This window comes from Epinephelus lanceolatus, chromosome 13 (assembly GCF_041903045.1).
Source record: "Epinephelus lanceolatus isolate andai-2023 chromosome 13, ASM4190304v1, whole genome shotgun sequence".
Lineage (NCBI taxonomy): Eukaryota > Metazoa > Chordata > Actinopteri > Perciformes > Serranidae > Epinephelus > Epinephelus lanceolatus.
Window position 1 is genome coordinate 40,882,473 of NC_135746.1, and position 19,263 is coordinate 40,901,735.

The 19,263-nt window shown below is 39.7% G+C and overlaps 1 protein-coding gene across 5 annotated transcripts in view; it reads right to left on the reverse strand.

Annotated features, from left to right (window-relative positions):
- The window catches only part of LOC117270873 (kinesin-like protein KIF13B), a 72,813-nt gene that overhangs the window by 41,129 nt on the left and 12,421 nt on the right, over positions 1 to 19,263 (reverse strand). For all 5 annotated transcript variants that reach the window (XM_078174108.1, XM_033648830.2, XM_033648829.2 and 2 more), the window contains 12 exons: positions 15,032 to 15,044; positions 13,513 to 13,573; positions 12,875 to 12,967; positions 10,345 to 10,525; positions 8,491 to 8,578; positions 8,223 to 8,357; positions 5,732 to 5,844; positions 5,231 to 5,342; positions 4,493 to 4,705; positions 4,281 to 4,391; positions 3,739 to 3,873; positions 3,474 to 3,604 (listed from right to left, as the gene is read on the reverse strand). In XM_078174108.1, coding sequence (XP_078030234.1) covers positions 3,474 to 3,604; positions 3,739 to 3,873; positions 4,281 to 4,391; positions 4,493 to 4,705; positions 5,231 to 5,342; positions 5,732 to 5,844; positions 8,223 to 8,357; positions 8,491 to 8,578; positions 10,345 to 10,525; positions 12,875 to 12,967; positions 13,513 to 13,573; positions 15,032 to 15,044 — 1,386 coding nt within the window. The remainder of the gene's footprint in view (positions 1 to 3,473; positions 3,605 to 3,738; positions 3,874 to 4,280; positions 4,392 to 4,492; positions 4,706 to 5,230; positions 5,343 to 5,731; positions 5,845 to 8,222; positions 8,358 to 8,490; positions 8,579 to 10,344; positions 10,526 to 12,874; positions 12,968 to 13,512; positions 13,574 to 15,031; positions 15,045 to 19,263) is intronic.

Here is a 19,263-nt window from a genome sequence, read left to right on the forward strand (position 1 = left end):
TGATGGCGCTGTTCGTCAGTGCAGGTGTGTGCCTCAATGAAGTGAGGCAGGCCGGAGCACCACGGCAGTGAAAAAGTTGCCTTATGAGAGGCTGAATGCCATCAGATATGGATTGAAGTTAAATATTTCATTAGATAAAAATATGTTGTATATGTATGTGTGTATGTATGTGTTTTTTCAGTTAATTTTGACTTTTGGACATTACAATGCTTTTGAGATATCGGAAATCATCATGCTCCATCAGCTATGCCGCTGACACAGTGCTATACCAGCTTAAAAATACATGTGAAGATTGCAGAGGCAGTAGCCAAATCTGTGTATGGAAAAATTATTTTTTACAGCAGATATCTTAGTCATAACAAGACTTTACATCAGGGGTATTTCTTTAGTTTGGGAAACCACCATTTCTAGACTCAACAGGGACTAGAACATGTATCTGTAGGTCCTTACTAAGGTTTCACCTACGCACTGAAACAGTTAACTAGGTTTATTTGCATATGGGAGTCTACTGACGTGACTGATTGTTTTCCAGTTATTGGTCACACCCCATGTATTTCCATGGAAATGGAGACAATAGTCTGAGAGCTAATTGCCCCTGAACATGAATATATTTTGATTAAATACTTTACTTTGTTGGTAATAGTTGTAGCATTGCTATATTACACTTGAGGGTGTGTTTTAATGTCACTTCAGTGATGCTTACAGACCTTAGTTCAAGCATCTTGGTCCTGACCGCATCATGTTGTGCCACAAATGACGTGAAAACACACCCTTGAGTGAAAACCTGATTAATTTTGACACTCCTGTATGCATTTATTTCTTGTTACACCAACGTTTGTTTTATGGATATGTCTGATAATTGTTTTGCAACATTGCCTGAACCTGAGCATTCCCGAGATAAATGAAGGCTGACTGCCATCATTTCCTGTCAATCTGTTCCATCCAAAACCCAACATCTGCTCATCTATACATATTTGATTTAATCACCAGGTATCATCTATAGGCTGAGATTTAGTTGAAGGTGACATCCTGGTGCTGCTATACTATGACTGACTGCAGCAGCCTCTCACTCAAGTTAGCTATCCATCAGTAGTAACTGTCACCAGGATCACTTAACCATTTGCCTCACTGACAGTAAATCCTCAGTATTCTGTGTGAAAGCCTTGGTTAACCAGCTTCACAACAGCTTTTTTGCGTTTCTCTCCTTTAGTAACATCATGTTTCTTTCCCCCTACAGGGTGTATGGCCTTGGGGATGATGCACTGCTAGTCTGGTCTATGTATCACATAATATTTGTGATTTTAGAGCAGCACTAGAATTTAAATAAGTAATACAAGGAACATGTTTCACATAATACTGAATTGCATAATATTGACATGTTTTGAGATTTTTATGAACAGATTTTAAACAACAGCTAAAATACTGTTTTTTTAAAAACGTATCCAACTCATTCTGTTAATTCCAAACTATTTCCAGACCTGGAAAACAATTTTTTACAATTTCATAACTTTTCCAGAACTTCATGACTGTAGGAAGCCTGCACAGCTGTGTATTAACCTAACATATCCATTAGCAGAGCTTTAAAATCAACCTTGAAAACTCCCCTTAGTGTTTTCATTTAAGAGGCTTGCTGGTGCTAAACAATGTATTTTTATCATCTACTTGGCGTTCTGAGGAAAAAAAAAAGATTTCTTAGTACTAATGGGACATGTAGCAGTGTATAATATACAGTACAGGCCAAAAGTTTGGACACACCTTCTCATTCAATGCGTTTTCTTTATTTTCATGACTATTTACATTGTAGATTCTCACTGAAGGCATCAAAACTATGAATGAACACATGTGGAGTTATGTACTTAACAAAAAAAGGTGAAATAACTGAAAACATGTTTTATATTCTAGTTTCTTCAAAATAGCCACCCTTTGCTCTGATTACTGCTTTGCACACTCTTGGCATTCTCTCCATGAGCTTCAAGAGGTAGTCACCTGAAATGGTTTTCCAACAGTCTTGAAGGAGTTCCCAGAGGTGTTTAGCACTTGTTGGCCCCTTTGCCTTCACTCTGCGGTCCAGCTCACCCCAAACCATCTCGATTGGGTTCAGGTCCGGTGACTGTGGAGGCCAGGTCATCTGCCGCAGCACTCCATCACTCTCCTTCTTGGTCAAATAGCCCTTACACAGCCTGGAGGTGTGTTTGGGGTCATTGTCCTGTTGAAAAATAAATGATCGTCCAACTAAACGCAAACCGGATGGGATGGCATGTCGCTGCAGGATGCTGTGGTAGCCATGCTGGTTCAGTGTGCCTTCAATTTTGAATAAATCCCCAACAGTGTCACCAGCAAAACACCCCCACACCATCACACCTCCTCCTCCATGCTTCACAGTGGGAACCAGGCATGTGGAATCCATCCGTTCACCTTTTCTGCATCTCACAAAGACACAGCGGTTGGAACCAAAGATCTCAAATTTGGACTCATCAGACCAAAGCACAGATTTCCACTGGTCTAATGTCCATTCCTTGTGTTTCGTGGCCCAAACAAATCTCTTCTGCTTGTTGCCTCTCCTTAGCAGTGGTTTCCTAGCAGCTATTTGACCATGAAGGCCTGATTCACGCAGTCTCCTCTTAACAGTTGTTCTAGAGATGGGTCTGCTGCTAGAACTCTGTGTGGCATTCATCTGGTCTCTGATCTGAGCTGCTGTTAACTTGCGATTTCTGAGGCTGGTGACTCGGATGAACTTATCCTCAGAAGCAGAGGTGACTCTTGGTCTTCCTTTCCTGGGTCGGTCCTCATGTGTGCCAGTTTCGTTGTAGCGCTTGATGGTTTTTGCGACTCCACTTGGGGACACATTTAAAGTTTTTGCAATTTTCCGGACTGACTGACCTTCATTTCTTAAAGTAATGATGGCCACTCGTTTTTCTTTAGTTAGCTGATTGGTTCTTGCCATAATATGAATTTTAACAGTTGTCCAATAGGGCTGTCGGCTGTGTATTAACCTGACTTCTGCACAACACAACTGATGGTCCCAACCCCATTTATAAAGCAAGAAATTCCACTAATTAACCCTGATAAGGCACACCTGTGAAGTGGAAACCATTTCAGGTGACTACCTCTTGAAGCTCATGGAGAGAATGCCAAGAGTGTGCAAAGCAGTAATCAGAGCAAAGGGTGGCTATTTTGAAGAAACTAGAATATAAAACATGTTTTCAGTTATTTCACCTTTTTTTGTTAAGTACATAACTCCACATGTGTTCATTCATAGTTTTGATGCCTTCAGTGAGAATCTACAATGTAAATAGTCATGAAAATAAAGAAAACGCATTGAATGAGAAGGTGTGTCCAAACTTTTGGCCTGTACTGTATATACTCATAAATATAAGAAAGCAAATGAGCAGTGCACAGAGAGGTCCTCTGTGAAATCACAGCCATCAATCAAACAAGACTTGCGGTACTGCTGATTCAGGTTGAGTACATACCGAGCGTTGCGGTGAGGACTGAGCACCACGCCGTTGTTCTCAGTGATGTCAATGACGCAGTGCTCAGCTTGGATGGCCATCCCACAAAGCTGGATGTCCTGCGAGTTGGCTGAGCCCACACGTGTGTGCTCCTGAACACGGGACACAGAGGAGACATGGTCATAGACAAAACACACTGTTGCAGAACATGATGTGTGCATGTATTAATTTGTGCGCCTCTATATGTATAGTATGCAGCTCTCGACTGTATGTGTGTATCCAATACCTTTAGGTAGTAGACCAGCAGCTCGTTGAGGGCAGGGTCAGCGTTAAGGTTGACCAGGAAACACTTGTCATCCACGACTCTGATTCCAGAAGACTGGAGGGAAATGCCCAGACTCTCCAGCTGCCTCTGACGCTCCTGCAGGAAACATATTTAATACATGCATTGATTAGCTGATTATTCTATTCTTTAGCTGCTCTATGAAAGAAATGCCAGAGTGAAAAGAGAAGAGCTGAGCTAAAAATAACCCCCATATTGAAGAAAACTCAGTGAATAAACTTGAGTTAAAGTTAAATTAAGGCACACTGAATGAACAGAAAACAAATCAATTGGCACTGACTCACATTTTAATTTTATCTCTTCAGTTTGATTAAATGTGTCTGTTGCGCTTATTTGAGTGCAAGGAATTGACCGAAATGTTAACCAAGTTCAGTTTAAGCATAACAAGAATAAGATGACGTTTTTTCCTACTGATCTCTACAAGGGCAAACTGATGTGGAGAGTGAATTTGTCTGTGTGTGTGTGTGTGTGTGTGTGTGTGTTACCTGTGCAACAGCCTCAGTCTTCCTGAGTTTGTCCTCCCAGGTGACTGTCATTTCTTGGATCAGTTTCTCAGACTCCTCTAGCCTGTCCTTCAGCTCGGGGGCCTTCATAGACTGACAGTGACAGAAGCTGCATTACACTCTCCACACATTTCTGTGTTATTCATTTAATATTCAAGAATCACAATACTGGTATGGGCTGAAGTTATATGAACCTCTGCCTCAGAGAGCTGCTCCTTCAGTTTCTCCACTTCCTCTCGGAGCTCTCGGATGATTCTGGCATTGGGGTCTTCGTTGACCACAGCATGGTTGATGATGCTCTTGGCCCTGTCGGCGTAACGCAGGGTGGACAGCGTCTCGTCGTAGTTGTCTGCAGCTGGGCTGATGGTGGCCACCATGGCTGTGCGGCTGTTCCCTCCAAGGCTGTCCTGTGGGTTTAAAAAAACAAACAAACAAAAAAAAACCTTTAAGTCTCAGACTGCACTGTGCAAAATAAAGAAAATCCACTGCTTTGGTCCAGAGACAGGATTACTAAATGTGTGAAAAGCATATGATTTACGGGCATGCTCTGTTTGAGGGTCATTAGGCTTTATGCAAGTTTTAGAAAGCTACATTTAACACGATTACAATTCTACAAGGAGACTAATTTAAGACTAATTTAAAACCCCAAATTAAAGACTCAGAGCTGGCAAAAGGAGCCTTTCTCCAACCGAGCAGAGCTAATGAAAACAACCAACAGAGACTTGAAACTTAATGCGCAAAATAACAAAAAGCATACCAAAAAATTAATTACTGTACTTTAAAGTCCAGTTCTTTAGATTTTAAAAATGCATATTGTGCTAGCACGCTATGATGTATTAAAGTGGGTATAAAGTGCAAAAGGAACTGAAGCTGAAAATGTTTGTCTGTAGTGGAATCTGTAATTCTGTAAGTCTGTTGATTTCTTGGTGTACCTTAAGCAGCCAGGTGAGCACAGAGTCTCTGTAAGGAACAAACTTGCTTTTGTTCTTCCCTGCTCCCTGATCAGCCAAGGCAGAGATAACTAAACCCAGAGTACTGAGGGACCTGGAGGGAGGGACACAGAGAGGGGAAGGATGGGGAGAATTAAGAGGGAAGAAGGGAAGTATTTACAGGACAGAATATAACTGAAGAAAACAGACCAAAAATCATCAAGGCAATTTTGGATTTCAGTCAAGCTCACAGGGGTACAGTATAAATAAGTGAAATACTTTTTATGTTGTGACAGTGTTATTTGAGGGAAATAACCTCCTGTCCAGCAGTAAGGATCCAAAATGACCAAAATCAAAAGTGAGTGTACGTAGACAGAAAACAAACACAATCCCAGCCAGCAATCTCTTCTGAGGAATGCAGCTCGGTCACTTAATTTAGTTCTTGGAAGAACAATCTTACAAGTCTTTAGTGTCCAGCCAAATATCTATTTTCTGTTGACTCACTTATTGATGTTGCTTCCTTCTTTCAGACGCTCCCCCGCTGCTCCAGTCTTGGCTGCCCGCTCGCTGCCAGCCAGATCCACCAGACTCAGTTTGCTCACTTTCTCTCCACTTGTCTGGAGCCGACACACAGAAATGGATATGATGTTAGACTTTATTCTAAAATCCCTCCATCTTTTCGTCCATTGCAGAGAGAAACTTTGCTGAGGGCAAGTTGCAAATCTCAAAATTTATCATGACTGGGCATAAGACGGCCGTCCTTGAAAGGCTCAGCTGTTCACAGACAAGAACAGCACGAGGTTCACCACTTTGTGAAAAACTGCATTGGCAAACCGTCCAACAGTTTAAGAACAATGTTTCTCAACATACAATCAAAAACAATTTAGGGATTTCACATCTACAATATCAATAATATCATCAAAGTATTTGGAAAATCTGAGGAAATCTCTGCATGTAAGGGGCGAGGCTGAAAACCAGCAATGAATGCTGGTGACCTCTGACCCCTCAGGCTGCACTGCATTAAAAACCAACATGATTCGATTCAATTCAATTCAATTCAGTTCAATTTTATTTGCCTCAGAGGGCTTTACAGCATACGACATCCCTCTGTCCTTTGGACCCTCACAGTGGATAAGGAAAAACTGCCCCCCAAAAAAACTTTAACGGGGAAATAAAATGGTAGAAACCTCAGGAAGAACAACTGAGGAGGGATCCCTCCTCCAGGACGGACAAACGTGCAATAGATGTCGTACAGAACAGATCAGCATAATACATTTACAGTAATCCAAATGCATAAAGGCTTTCACTACGTGGGCTCAGGAACACTCTGGAAAACCACTGTCAGTAAACAACGTTCAGACTCATGTGAATGTCCTGTCATGTGAAAGCCATATATCAACAACATCCAGAAACACCGCCAACTTCTCTGGACCCAAGCTCATCTGAGATGGACTGACACAAAGTGAAAAAGTGTGCTGTGGTCTGACAAGTCCACATTTCAGATTGTTTTTTGGAAATCATGGCTGTCGTGTCCTCCAGTCTAAAGAGGAAAAGGACCGTCCAGTTTGTTACCAGCTCAAAGTTCAAAGCTAGCATCAGTGATGGTATCAGGGTGTGTGTTAATGCCCATGGCATCATGGGTAACTTTACATCTGTGAAATCACCATTAATGCTCAAAGATACATACAGGTTTTAGAGCAACATATGCTGCCATCCAGAAGACTTTTTTTCAGAAACATCCCTGCTTATTACAGCAAAACAATGAGACACATTTTGCACATGTTCCAACAGTGTGGCTTAAAGACTAAAAAGTGCAGGTACTAGACTGACCTGCCTGCAGTCCAGACACGACTCCCGTTGAACATGTGTGGCACATTATGCAGTATGCATGAATGCGAAAGAACTGCACTTCAACAATCAGTGTTCTCAGTTCCCAAACACTGACTTAGTGTTGTTCAAAGAAAAGGTGATGCCACACTCTGGTAAACATGATCCTGTCACAACTTTTTTTGAAACATGTTGCAGGCATTAAATTCAGAATGAGTGTATATTTTCATAAACAATACAGTTTATTAGTTTGAACATTAAATACCTTGTCTTTGTACTATAGTTGAAAATAAGTCAAAAAGGATTTCAAAATTATTTAATTCTGTTTTTATTTATGTTTTACACAGCCTAACACTTTTGGGAATCAAAGCTATAGATTAATACCCTGGAAATCCAGAGTTCTCGCGAGAACACTATTTGAATTTGCTCAGCGAGTCACTCTGGCAATCAGTAATGATGGTCATTACCCATGCCGTTGGAGCCGAGCTGCACCAATCACATCGGTGTATCTGATATAGGTGTGCTGATACGGCAAGAGTCTAATCTACCAGTTAGATCCGCTGGTAGCTAAACTCTGGATATGTCACCCCGTGTGTTGTTCTGATTGGTCGTAGTGTTATCCAATTGCGTGCAGTGATATTTTCAAATGCATGCTTGGTGCCACCGCTCGAGTTGGGCCATTTTCATTACTCATATCCAGACCCTAAATCTTTCTAGATTTGGGTCTGGATTTCCAGGCTAGTAGATTAATTGACTCAACAAAAATTAATCAACAACAATTATTATATATGTTGTTTAAACTACAAGCAGAAATGACAAACATTATTTTTTTGTAGGTTCACATTTGTGAAAATTTTCTGATTTTCTCAGATTTCTATGGTAGTATATTGAATGTCTTTGGGTGCTGTATTATTTTTTGGATAAAACAAGCATCTTGCCTTATAACCTGGTTCTCTGGAAACAGGAATTTGTTTGCCAGCGAAATCAAGTGATCAGAAAAATAATGCCAAGCAACATACCATATCATTTATACAGGTGTGTTGATAATAGAGGGTGTCAGAGAACATCATATGTAAAAGGCTTATTTTGGAAAAATAAAAGTTATAACCTGTTCGGTGTCAGTGTGTGTGTGCCTGTGTGTGTGTGTGTGTGTGTGGATGTTTCTTACCTTAGACTGCAGGTCCATGAGTGTGTGTGTGAGGATGATGTTGAACACAGCATGAGATCTACTGCTCTCTTCGTTCATATTTGTGGCTGCCACTGTGCGAGATTTATTTCCCTCTGACATCAGAGACTCTATGTCCTGTCAGAGACACAAACAAACACACATCCTGTCTGTACCCGTACTTTATGAAATGACTTGTTTCCCTTGGCAACGCATTGTCATAAAAGCTAAAGAAAATGAGAGCAGAAATTAGATGCAGTTCATAAAGTACCTTGTAGCAGGCTACAGCCAGGCGAGACAGGCCATCAACATAAGGCCCCAAAACTTTGTGTTCTCTCACTCTGAGCGCCTGTCGATTTCTATAGAAAAGAGACAGTTATTAATCCTGTATCCTTCAGTCCTATTCTATCTCACCAAACTGCAAACATGAGGATGAGGAACACGGCTGTGTTCATCCCCCACCAAAGAAAGAAAGAAAGAATGAAAACCAGTCTTAAAGGGTAAATTTGCTATTTTTCAACTTGGATTATTTTTAAGTTTTTGTGCGTAAGTGACTAATGGGATCAACAATTTTTTAAATTGGTCCAGTGCTGAGAGAAAGCGCTGCAGCAGCAGTGAAATCAGCTGCAAAGTAATCCCTGCAGGCAATTAGGTCCCATCAATTAACATCCACTTGAGTATTTGTTTTTGCCACCGACAGGCTCAGATTGTTATTTTAAGTGTTTGACAACATTATAGAAAGGATCCCTACAGAGACAGACCTATTTGTTAGGGAGTAAGATCCTTTTTGTTTAACCAGAAACAACCCCGATATTACCATTGCCAAACCTATCATATAAATAATCATTAACTTTAGTGTGTGTAAAGCTAGCATATTTTCACATATAACTGGATAAATATGTTATTTTTTTCAACCAAATCAGAGTTGGCGATGGAACAGTGGAAAGAGGAACCAAGACAGCTTTTTTGAGTTTTATTTTTCTTGACTTTGACAGAAGAGTGTTTTACAATGAGAAAATTACTGTGTATTTAAATGGAGTCTAGTGGGTTTGATGATAGCAATACTGGGGCTGCTTCCGGTTAAACAAAAAGGATCTTGCTCCTTATCAAAGACGTCTATTTCTGTAGGGATCTATGCAATAATGTTGTCAGACACTAAGAATAATAATCTGAGCCTGTCAATGGCAAAACCAAACACTTTTAGTGGACATAAATTGATGGTGCTCATTTACCCGCAGAGATTACATTGCAGCCTTTTTTACCACCAAACAGCAGCAGCCTCAATCAATACTGGACCAATTTCAACGATACTGGGTCAAAACCTAGTATATGGCTGGACTATAAAGGAGGACTTTAAATTTGAAAGAGGAGGTGGTCCGCATATACCTCTCCAGACTTCCATTTACTTTGACTTATGCTTTACAGAGCTGGTCCTGCTGTTACAGTCCAGACCAAAAACTCATGTAAATCCATGTTAAAATAAAGAACAGCACACTTAGACACAGTCACACAGCTGAAGGGAGCTGCTTTCTCTGGAGATACCACCTTCTCCTCATAATGGTGGCAGCATACTGTATGTTCCAATATTGTAACATGTAATATTCAACAGCATTTAAATAAATTTAAGGTTTGTGTTATACATAGCATCTATTAAACAATCTGTCAGTTTGGATTGGACTTTATTTCAAAAGCACAATGACCAATGGTGAAACGCTAACTCTCACGTCATCACTCACTTGGACCAATGGTGTAATCTCATCACTCACTCAGTCACTCACAGAAAAACTTCTGCGTTTATAGGACTGGCCTCGCCTCTGTGTCCAGACAAATATTGCTGTTACCATGAGTCAATTAGACACAGAAACATTGGAAAATAGGGTCCACATTGAAAAGAATACCAAAGTTTCCCTTTAAGATCAAGATGTACAGCTATATGCTATGTTCATAGAACTGTATCAGAAGGTAAGACAGAAATATTAAGACTCAAATGATTGCAAAAGTACAACATTTTACAGTTCCTAGCATAGAATCCCAAATACACTAGTAAGAATGCAGGATCATGAAAATAAAACATTTATCGCATGACTCCCTGTTTCAAAGTTAACTGGCCCAAACAGTTCCTCACCCTTTGGGGTCAAGCAGGTCTCGGACCTTCTCGTTGTAAATCTCCATGTAGGACACCTCCACTGTGAAGCTCTCTCCCTCCTGGGCCTCCTGCAAAGTCCTGCTGAACAGGGAGCTGCAGAGCCGAGGGATCAGACCTGGCTGCTCTGCTGAGCCCATCATGGTGTATGACTTCCCAGAGCCTGGAGACACACAGCTAGAGTTTACTAATCCAAATGTCAAGCTGAAAAAGAGCCAAGTAATGTTAAAGAGGGAATAAGAAGAAAGGAGGATAGAGAGTCAGGTTCTGTGTTATTGGTTAAAGAAGTCCATCAACACAGCATAATGAATACAGCTTCATAAGCTGCTCACATTGGTCCCATTATCATAAAAAAGTGTAACACATAATAAAAAAGGAAAAAGGCAATTTAGAGATATGGTCTTTATGTCCATGCTTCTCTGTCAAGACATGACAGATTTCAGAGATTTGGAGCCATGGAAGCAAGTGAAAGATGAAAAAGACTCAATCATATAGTAAATTAATGCAGATCTGGAGAGTGCTCCTAATGATTCTGAAAAAAAAGCTGTATGCCTGACTCTGAATAAACAGATGTACCACAACACTTCTTAAGCCTTTATGCAAATTCAATACAGATGAGTTAACACTCCAGGATGAGATGGAAAAATACGTGTCTGACAGGCAGAGGTTCTGATGAGTTAGCACTGCAAAATGAGACACCCTCAAATAAAGAGCTAATTAAACAGCTTGTTGAGACAGTCTGAAAATATGATGACATTCACATTTACAGTCTCCAAGTGGATGGCAGTGTGGTCTGTTAAGGAGCAAAGGTGATCCAAACCGAAGTCAGAAAATGTTTTCAGAAGTTCCCAAAGTTAATGGACTTAAAGATACAGATGTTGTCAGAGATAGACAGGAAATATTCATGCTGTATTCTGTATTTTGCTAGAGAAGACCTTACCCTAACTGGAAATGACTTACATCTTGAATAAGGCACCTGGAAAGGTCAACATACCTTGTCAACCTTATCAGTGTAACTGCCTTAAATAACGCAATAGAGGTCCTGCCTGGCTCTAAAGCTTGTGGATTAATAGACCTTTCTCAAAGCATTTTGACATGTCATAGCAGGAAAAGCACAAGTGTTAAAGGAATATGTGAATTAATGAAGAAAACTTTTTTCTCTTGTATGCCTCCACAGTAAACGAAGAATCCATACAGGAGAAAATTCCAGATGAATTTAAGTAAAAGGGGACCGTGTGTTAACGGCAGCAAAACTATATCAAGACATCTGTTCAATATACTCTCACACAACTTGCAAAGTATACCAATACAGTCTCATTTATCCAGTCATATGCTCAGTATGGCCCTTTCCACCAGAAATCTGAACTGAAAGTGAAACTTACCTATGCTCTCTTCAAAGATAGACTCTATTAACATAAACAGTAATTTTACCTCGCTGAGTACAAAAGCTGCTGGTCAGTGGCTGCTGTTAGTTCGGATTCAAGTCACACAATAACACAAGGTAACTAACTGATTAAAGCAGCCATAAACCAGGAGATACTGTGTTCAGGGAGGTAAAATTACTGTTTTTGTCAATGGAGTCTGACTTAGAAGAGAGCATAGGTAAGTTTTGCTTTCATTTCAGTTCCCTGTCAGAATGGTCTGTCTGTTTGGGAAGTACTGAGCATGTGACTGGATAAATGAGTCTTGGATTATGCTGCACAAGTTGTGTGAGAGTCTATAAACATATATTTTAAAATCTACATTTTTTATTGATGGTGAGAACATGCCCTGAGTGGTTACATTTCAGCCTGCTTCGCTACTACCAGCTGCAGCGGTCTACCTTAATACTGACCAAATTTGAAAAATGTTGTTGTAATTAGTCACTTAGACAAAACATGGGAAAATAGTGTCCAGGTTTAAAAATACCAAAGTTGCATTTAACTGCTAATGCAAAAGCTCATTACCTTAACCTTTGTCTTGATAAAGTAAGCCAAATGTCTTTTTCCACAGAAGTAATTCCTTTAGTTTAGCAGCAGTAATGCCAGGCGAACCAATTTGCCTTTTTCCCCCAAACAAGTTACCATGAATAAAACTCAACACTTCCTCCAAAATGCTCGCATTAAAAGTCGTGAAGCCCCCCCTTTATAAGCAGGTTGCTGGAATCTAATTGGAATCATTCAAAGTGTTTTCAGTTTTCAGAGTGCTAGGCGGCTGTTTAGAGGAGACCATGGCAGCTTTTGGAAATCAGTTAATCTTCTTCTTACTTAACTTCTCACATCTGATGAAATTTTGACAAGGGGTGCCCAAACTTTTGCATGCCACTGTAGGTGTACCTAATGAACTGGACACTGAGTGTAGTTTCAGTATTAATAATGTTAAACTGTAAGTTAAAACCTTTGAGTACTTCAAGCACAACAGCTTACAATATAAAAAAGATCTGACGCCTTCTGTAACCATATCTTCTATTACAGGACCATTATCAATATTACCAAGGACCCATAATTGTGATGTTTGCATGTTTAAATGTTACCTGTCTGTCCGTAAGCAAAGATGCAGGCATTGTAGCCCATGAAGGCGTTGTCCAGCAGACTCTCCCCAAGGCATTGGAACACTACATCCTGACCTGCACAAACATCACACAACACACTTCAACTTTTCACAGTGCAGACTGCAACATAAACTAAACTTTCTTTTTACAAGATAACTTTAGGAACAAAGCAAAGCAGAGGAGATCCTAAAGGGAAACAAAAATACAGACACTTTCTTCATACAGACATGACTTAGAGTTCTCTCTCGTTCTACACAAGACAAGACTTACAGCCCAGAATAGACATGGTTGGCATTTTGTTCAGATTCAATACATCTGACGCTGCTGAATTATTAATACCCTTCACATAGTTAAGAAACCCCCTGGCAATGGTTTTGTTCTATCCCTTTACAACATATAGGACCACAGAATACATCTAGAGGTAAACAATGTGTAACTCTTCATCTGAACCCCCTCAACAGTCCCTTTCTTCAACTCCATAAATAGTTCAGAATGTCAGAAAACATTCTGTCAGGAGATAAGTTTGAGAAATGAGTCATCGAGCAGTGAAGTTACACACAAGCTAAAAACGGGACCAAAATAGAGTTCAAAACAAAGACACAATGTGGGAATACACCAACCTGCAAACTTGTCTTTTTGAGATTCATCCATTGACCAGAAGCAGTGGTCATAAGCAAAAACCTGATGAGAACACACAAAATACAAGAGGGTGGATTTTAATTAAAAACAACTACTTTTAAGCATTCAATCAACAAATGTTTACAATGGAAATATAGTCATAGACTGAATCTCTGCAATGCAAATTACATTGTATTACTTTAATATTAAATACAGTGGACACTTCTTATAATGATCGAGTCTGTCCCAGTTAAAATGATCACTAAGAGCATTATTTCAAAATTTCTCATGCAGATTACCATCTAAGTGGTATGTGCATATTTATTACATGAATATAAAGTAATGAAACCAACAGCTTTGCTACAAAAAGCTCATTCAAGGGTGACCAAGCATTATCAACCCACATGATGAGGGTGGCTTAAGACTACACAAGGTAGCCTGAGGAAGACCATGTTTCGCCGCTTCATCTCATTTCTGGCAAGTTTTGAGGAGACTATGTTACTCATGAGAGAAAATGACTCTTTTTACTGTCTTTAACTTCAATGTGTGTGCAGCACCAGCCTCAGGTAGCCAGCTGGAAGCATAGAGGTTACTGCAAGGAAAAGTATCATAAGAGTATAGTAAAACTAGCGTTACCACCTCACAGTTGTATGCCTCCTCGAACCACTCAAGTTGCAGCTACAGTTTATGCCCATGTCTCTGAAATCATGGATGATTCACACACATCTTACCCCATAAGATGCACATAAGATCTATACAATAAGCACAGTTTCAAGGTGGGCACCCAAGATGAGTGTCACCAACTCAGTATCTGACCAAATGTCTCCCCTTCTGTTCCTGAGATATGATGTTGACTAATGGCCAGAAAAGTGTTTTTGCATAACATTATGTCGTCACAGTGAAGCTGATCTTTGACATTTGGATATAAAATTCATCAAATTATCCTGTTAGACATTTGTGTAAAACTGTGTCCTAAGTAGCGTATGACTTTTTGAGTTATGGCTAGAACATGTTTCATGAGGTCACACTGACTCTGACTTTTGAACCTTTGCAGTAAATCTAATCATTTCTTTCTTAAGTCCAAGTGGATGTTTGTGCCAAATTTGAAATAATTCCTTTAAGGTGTTCTCAAGATATCTCGTTCATGAGAATGCGACAGCCCAAGTCAAAGTGACCTTGACCTAAACATATGACCATCAAAATTTAATCAGTTCATCACTGAGTCCAAGTGGATATTTGTGCCAAATTTGAAGAAATTCCCTCATGGCCCTCTTAAGATATTCAGTTCACAAGAATGGGCTGGACAGATGGACGAACTATATCCATATGTTGTCAGGTATAGAAATGAATACTGTAAGCAAACTATTTGAATATTTTAAACAAATTATAGAAACAGCAATTATACAGGAATAACGCTGTCCCAATATATTTGATGCATGTAAGTGGTTGATCACTTAAACTGTGATCACTATAAGTAGTTTCCACTGTAAAATCTAATTCAGAGTTAAACTGAGTACTCACCTTTGCCTGGTTCCTGAGAGCAACAGAGAGAAGAAATAAAGATATCAGTTAATTATTGGTGTTTAAGTAACATGAATATGTCACCCAACCTCAAAACTGCTTTAAATCTTACTGTCAGTCTAACACAGACCTGTGGATTTACACACCAGAGACAAGAACATGTGCAAATATTATTATTCATATTGGCAACACCATCAACACTAACAACATTTCTTCATCTGAAATGATGGTCCTTAGGAAGAACTTTGTAAGATTCAAAGCAAAGCAGAGTCCTGCTGCCCCCGTAGCACTGTAGCTGTTAAAGCTAGAGTCCGCATTACTTCTTCTTTTTTCCCACCAACATTTTCCCAGACAGTCTGGGGAGTCTTGGCCCATTTACCCTTTGCTCACAAGACTGCTTCTCTAACCTGTAAGTGAGTGGTTTCCAACCTTTAGGTCACAAGCTAATTTTAGCTGGTTGTTAGATGTCTCGGGGATTAGCAGAAAAAAAACATTTACAAATGTATTATTATGTCTACTTTTCAGAGTCATAACTACTTTGTTTTTGTTTTTCTTGTGAAATACTTACTGTTGCCCGCCTCAAAGCATCATCTTGTAATTCATTAAATGACTCAAAGTAAAAGGAGAAAAACTGGTTAAGCTGTTTAGCACTCTGTCACGAGTGTTATGAGTAGGCATCACTATTCATAGATCATGAATTAAGAAAAAAAATAAAAATAAAAAAAACTAGAATTATCGCCCTGCGGTTGTGAGCCTCCGAGCACTAGTCGAGTTTCTCTTGCAGTTTACATCCATGTCTGGATGCTTCACACCCATTGTCCCCCTGACAGCACAGAACATCTATACAATCAGTGCAGTTTCAACATTAGTCAACAATTCAGTATCTGACCAAATGTCTCCCCTTCTGTTTCTGAGATATGACATTGACTAATGGCCAGAAAAGTGTTTTTGCAGAACATTATGATGTCACAGTGAAGCTGACCTTTGACCTTTTGGATACAAAATGTCATCATTTCATTATTTTATCCTATTAGACATTTGGGGGGTTTTTAAGGGTTTTTTTGTTTGGCTTTTTGTCTCAATTGGATAGGACAGTCTAAACGTGAAGAGGGGAGGGAGAGAGGGGATGACACGCAGCAAAGGGCCACAGGCTGGAATCGAGCCAGTGGCCGCTGCAGCAAGGACACTGTCTTTGTATATTGGACACCTGCTCTACCCACTAGAGCCACCAGTCACCCTCCTACATATCTCATAATTAAAGTATGAATTCTTGTGTTATAAACAAAAACATATTTTGTGAGGTCACAATGACTTTTACCTTCGACCACAAGGTTGAAGTCTATTCTTCATGTTGTGTTCACAACAAACGCAATGCAAATTTGAACACTAGAATATATTGTGGTGACTTGCTTCATACACGCAAATAACTCACATCATACGCGTGTGAAATCGCAGAATCCATGAATACATTTTCCACCGGTACGTCTACAAAGGATCTCAGTGCTGATTGGTTATTGCTGCACGCATTTGTCGCTGACGTTCCGATTTTCCAGATCTAGTGAATAAGCATATACAGCAAAATCACACTGCTCACTTAATGCTCGCCACTTGATTTGCGTTTTCCGCATCATTCGCATCATGACTTTGCATTCATCATGCTGCCCAGCAGGAATTTTCATCTAATCATGTCTTTATGTTGCCTTTACATGTAATTCACTTGCTCCCGGTGTTAAACACATCATCAGTCCAAGAGGATGTTATTGTCAAATTTAAAGAAATTACGTTAAGGTGTTTTTGACATGCCATGTTCACGAGAATGAGACCGATGTAAGGTCACACTGACTTTGACCTTTGACCACTGAAATCCAATCAGTTCATTGTTCGGTCCAAGTGAAAAGTTTGTGCCAAATATAAAGTCCCTCAAAGTATTCTTGAGAAATCACGTTCACAAGAATAAGACAGATGAGGTCACACAGACTTGACTTTTGAACACCAAAATCTAATCAATCCATCATAGAGTCCAAGTAAACATTTGTGCCAAATTTGAAGAAATTTCCAGGCGTTCTTAAGATATCGTGTTCACATGAATGGGACGGACGGACGGACGTATGGAGAGACGGACAACCTGAAAACATAATGCCTCTGGCCACGGCTATTGCCAGCGCGTAGGCATAAAAAAAACAGAAAAATAAAGTTTACATCAGGCCAACAAATGCACAGAAAAATTAGCTCTTAGCTGCATGGATGCATTACCTAATAGTCCAACTATGATCATAACTACCGTATGTCTCCCTGGACAAGTTCTAACTCATTCTATAATTAAAATGAATAGTATATCAATACAGTCACCTGCTGTGATTTAACAGATACTTGACGTTCACTAACTGTGGCACTTCATAAAAGCAGAGCAAGCAACACTACAGTGCAGGAGGAGCAGTGCTAGCAAATACTGGAGATCTGGCACAACTCCAGGTCAAAGTCAGTGGAGTAAAAAGGGAGAGTTTAAAGAATAAAAGGTCAAAGGTGTTGTAATCGTAGAGAAGCTTGAAAATCTGTTAAGGTGACTAATCCTCTTTGGCTTATTGTGAATGAAGGAGAGAACGTGACACACCACTAAGAACATTAGAGCCTTCCAGTGTCCCTGAGACACAGGCCAAGCCTAGATCTCTGCAATCTTACCAGATTGCACACTTAAAACACACTAGACTGCATTTTTAGTTCATCCCAGCACAGCCAACAATAATATCCCATGCATCAGTCAGCAAAACATCACCACATTCCAACAAGCAAATGTCAAATTTAATTATCAAAGATGTTCTATGTTTCAGTGCAGCTTCATGGTGTCCTCCATCAGCAAAGCGGCATTAATGAAACCAGCACTAGTCATGTGTCAGTTAAAAATAGGATCTGTTGTACTTGTAAGTGGTGTTAAAAGCAGCTATAATTAATATTTCCATATTAACAACAGATCACGTGACTACCTGTATGTAGAAAAGGTCACTTCTGGTGATGAACCCATAGAGAATTATCACCCAGCTCTGCAGTTCCCCTGAACCCTACAGAGTGGTTTAGTCTCTTTAAGCTCATTGTTTTGGTTTTCTGGCCCACATCTTTTCTGTTTTGGTTCACTTACAACACTGATATTATTGTTCTTATTGGCTAAACCAGGCAGCTGTTTGTAACAACAAAAAAAGATACAACTCTGACCCCCCCTCTATAGATAACTGGTTTAAAATAGTTTCTGAAATCTTTGAAATGGAAAAACTAACTTTAAATTTGAGACTGGATTGGACAGGATTTGAAAGAAAGTGGGGAAAATGAATTAATTATCTGAATAAAAATTAGAAAAGGAAAAATAACAAACAAAAAAAACCCCTATGATCACAATCCTCCAAACACAGTCTTTATAATGATCTATTTGCTAATGCATTGTAATCTCACGTAGTGTTATCTTGTGCTGACGAAGTTTCGTTTTTTTCCCCTTGCCTATACCTGTATAAATATCTGCATATTTATTTTCCATATGTGTAGATAGGTGGAATGAGATGATCGAACTCCCCTATTTTTCATGCATTATTTTTTATATATATGGTATTAAAAAAAAAATACAACTGTCCAGCACCATATGACACTATAGCAGACAGACAAAACTTAGCAACTAGTTAAGTTTCTTTGTGAACATAGTGAAGCATTTAGCCGCTTATGAGCTCAATAGTTTCTACATGAAGTTGGTTGAAACCAACAAAAGAGAAAAAAAATAGAGTGAAAATTGAAATTTCTTTCAACAGGAGACCAGAAACCAAGCAGCAACCTCCAGGAGGAAAAGCCAACACAGAAGTGCCAAAAACTACAGTGTCTCTAATGGCCACTTGAGGCTGACTCCAAGACCGAGTCAATCCTTACAGACCTCCATGTGAAAATGACCAGCTCTGCTTACAGCAGATATAAACATGTTTACAGCCTGGTACAAAAATTTATTTTGGTCTCTATAGCTAATTTCCCCATCTATGTGCAGCGTGACGCATCATGTAACGTCAAATAGTGTCGCCCCTAGCACACACCGGACGTGTCACACTGCAGCACGTTAACACAGATGACCACACAAAGTTCTTCCTACTTCTGTACCTCTTTCACCTCTACGTTATCTTAAAATCATATGTGGAAAGCCCCTTGATTTCTCACCCGAAGAGCCATTATCCAGAGCTATAATTCGCCAGCAATGTCTTTTTGGC